This window comes from Bidens hawaiensis, unplaced genomic scaffold (assembly GCF_021521415.1).
Source record: "Bidens hawaiensis isolate Kalapana, Puna unplaced genomic scaffold, B.hawaiensis_p1.1 tig00051338_1, whole genome shotgun sequence".
Classification (NCBI taxonomy): Eukaryota; Viridiplantae; Streptophyta; class Magnoliopsida; order Asterales; family Asteraceae; genus Bidens; species Bidens hawaiensis.
Genome location: NW_027499199.1, coordinates 6,270 through 9,842, shown reverse-complemented (window position 1 = coordinate 9,842; position 3,573 = coordinate 6,270). Strand labels below are relative to the sequence as shown.

General features: G+C 34.0%; 1 protein-coding gene across 1 annotated transcript; it reads right to left on the bottom strand.

Moving 5' to 3' along the window:
- Positions 1-2,336: 2,336 nt before the first annotated feature.
- On the bottom strand, positions 2,337-3,207 carry LOC143598985 (protein SENSITIVE TO PROTON RHIZOTOXICITY 1-like; the record flags this gene model as incomplete). Its single annotated transcript, XM_077077059.1, has 1 exon — positions 2,337-3,207. A coding segment is annotated over one exon (596 nt), but the record flags the coding sequence as incomplete, so codon positions are not given.
- Between the last annotated feature and the right edge of the window lie 366 nt (positions 3,208-3,573).

The window sequence follows — 3,573 nt, the reverse complement described above, 5'->3', positions numbered from 1 at the left end:
AATTTATACATATAAATGAAATTAGATGTTACCGACCACTCGTTTAAACTCCTCATATTTCAATGAGTCGTCTTACGTGTTACCCGTTTACTTAATATTTGAAATATAGATTTCAAATACTTTATTTTTATCCATAAAATTGGATGTTACACAGACCCGAAAAACAAACCCTAGACGCAATATGCAAAATTTGGTTCGAATGACCTAAAACTTTGAACTCATGCATACCTCCAAGCCCTTTAAATTTTCTACCAAAGCCTTTTGATGCTAAGCACATGAAGCCATTGTCAAGAATAAATTGAACTCACCAAATTGAAAACACACAGGAAACAAATATTGAATAAGTCTATGTATTATATAGAGGAAATATAACTAAAAAAATCCTATTATGCATGACTCCTATGTTCAATAATTGCCTATTTTAATTACAATGCAATTAAGAAACATAACCAATTATAACTTGTCAATATTAATATTAGTCCCTTAAGTTTCAACGACTTGTGACTTGGAGCCTGAAATTACCAACACATTGTTGACCGATAAGGACCAGATATCGAGCTTTGGAAATGTCTACGTAAATGTAAAAGGCGTATCTTTTTTAATCATTATTAAACAACTTAATGATATATTAACAAACAAGTAGGATTTTTTGGTTTTTTGAGTTATATTTCCTCTATATAATACAATACCGCAAATATGCAATTAGAGAGAGTTGAAAGATAATACAGAGTGATGAATCACACTTTGTCATCTTGACCCTCAAATTAAAAATAGCAATGCTAGAAAAATCCAACCTTTATAGACTAATTCGAGCCCGAACCCATTGTTAAACCAGTATTAAGCTCACGAAATGGGCTTGCCTAATCGAGTAGGATTTTTTGTCAATGTTATCGTGTTATACGGCCTCTCGGGTTAAACTTAGGTCAAGGTGTATGAGTCAAACTCATACTGTTCCAGCTCAAGTTCGGTTCAACCTAAATCGGTGTAAACAACCTGAACCAACTGTAAACTATAGATCAGATAGCTAAAGCTTAAATCGAGCTGACATAAAACGAACCCCAGCCTAAATTCAGGCCCGAACCCAAGCTTTATATTCGAATTTGATTATGCGGGAGCACAAATGAAACTATTATTATATAAAATTTATATAAATACTACTATTTGTATGCAAATTATGAATTTCATGCAAAAGCATCAAACTGCATATTCATAGTCCAAAACCGATCACGCATGGCAAATGACCAAATTACCCTCTTCGTCTTCGAACTCTAGGTTTGATACAAGAAGTAAATATAAGATTAAAACACAGAAACAAGATCAAATACATTTTATTCTTAACATGAAAACAGTGAGAACCAATTTGTTGTTATGATTAGGTTTATTTTTATAGGTGTTTGCTGTTATTTTTTGTTCGTATTTGCTAATTTTCGATTATGAGACGTTATAAGTATTTACTGGTTTATATTTTGTTATTATTAGATTTTTTCTTTTGCTGTTATAAATATTTGTTGGTATATGTTGTTACTATTTTGTTTTTGATTTTGATTCTTTTGTTGTAATTTTTAGGTTTTTTCTTTGTTATTATCAATTAATGTTTATGTAGATTGGTATTGTAATTGATATTGTTTCTTACGTTCTCATTTTTTAATAAATTTGTATTATTTCCTACATTCTCATATTAAAAATAAAATGTACATGAACCTTCCCCTTAAAACACATACCTCTAATTAACATAAAAGCTTCCATTAAAACTTAGTACATGCAGCCCACAAAAACTTACAGACAAAGAATGTTAATATATCCAGGTACAATTGTATTTTTCTTTTAAATAACATTTTTCAGATTCCAGTTTAATTTGCAAGATATATTTGTGTTCAAGTAACTAACGATATCACCGGTATATTGGTGATATATTGGTTATCGGTCCATTGGTAAAATACCGATCGGAATATCAATACCGATTATATCGACGATATTGACCGATATATCACCGATATTCCCGTTTTAAGTCTTAATTATCAATTTTTAGTGTTCAATGTTAGTGTTTTATGTCTTAATCAGTTCCTACTTGCTACGATTGTTAGTGTTTCGCAAGTTGCAAAAAGTTAATTTGTTAACGATATATATGAATTTCACATGATATTAAAATTACCAATATCCCACTGATATATCACCGCGATAACCAATATCTCAAATATCAGTCCTTGATCGATATCTGACATATTTCCTTCAAAATACATGTATAACATTCATCCTATATTCATCACATATATCCTTATCAAGATTTCATATAAACCAACATAGATAACATATATATCAAGTTAACAGAGTACAGATGTAACAAAAAGCATCATAAAAAAACTAACTTTATTCAAACTTATACAGTAAAACTCAAATATCACAATACTAATACATCATAATATATGTCACATATATTATATATATGTACCTTAATTCAAAGTCTACAAATCCCAACCATAAGAACCATCTGCAAGCATATCCTGCAAGTTAAAATCATCGTCTATCGAACCCAATCCATCGAACAACCCGTCGTTATCATTATCATTATCATTATCAACCCAACCCACATTCTCCACCACCGTCTTCGACGTCACCACCACCCCTTTCCCTTTCCCATCACCCGCCACCGCCACCGCATATGCCCTTCAAACAACGCCATATGCCCGAACAACTTATCTTTCCTCAAAAAACTAGTCCTGCACGAACACTTCCATTTCGCCTCCCCGCAACGCTTCAAATGAGACTTCAAATCCGCAAGAACCGAAAACCTTTTTTTATCACACCCGTTACATGAATACATTTTCGCACAATGGGTTCGTTTAAAATGATTCTTGACACAAATTACAGACTTTAAAGGTCTAAACTTTTTATGTTTCTTGTTTCGACCGCACCCGTCAAACGGACATGAAAACCGGGTCCGTTTGACACCCGTTGACTCGATACCACTCCCTAACTTCTCCGGCTTCGATAACGCTTCAAGGGTTTTGAATTTGTTACCGTGCGCACGCATATGCATGCGCAAGTTAGCATCTCGTTTGAAACCCTTACCACAATAATCACAAAAATGTAAATGTTCAGCCAGCAATTCAACCGTGTCAATCTCGATTGCATCCGTTTCGTCTTCAATTTCATCCTCAATTTGTTCAATTTCGTTTTCGTGTAGTTCGATTTTAGGGTTTGGAAACCCTAGTGAAGAAACACTAACCGGACCCCGGGCAGATTACGAGTAACCTGGGGGTTAGATAGATGTTTCCCACGAGGGGTTAGACCCAGAAAAGATGGTTCTTCTGATAACCTGCAAAACAGACACCGTGAGCGTGTCACTGAGAAGGGGGGGTTCCTCCTTGTGACCACCCTCCGGCGTGAGAATCAGACTAGATTGCTCTTTAAATATAAATGTATATTAAGAGATTGCTAGAGCAGATATCAGGTATAATATGATGATAATGTGATAAGATATGATAAGATCAGATGGTCATACCATTTGTGGTATTTATAGCCGAAGGTAGGTTTCCAAGGAGGTGTGGCATGCTGAATAGTATTCCTGTTCTA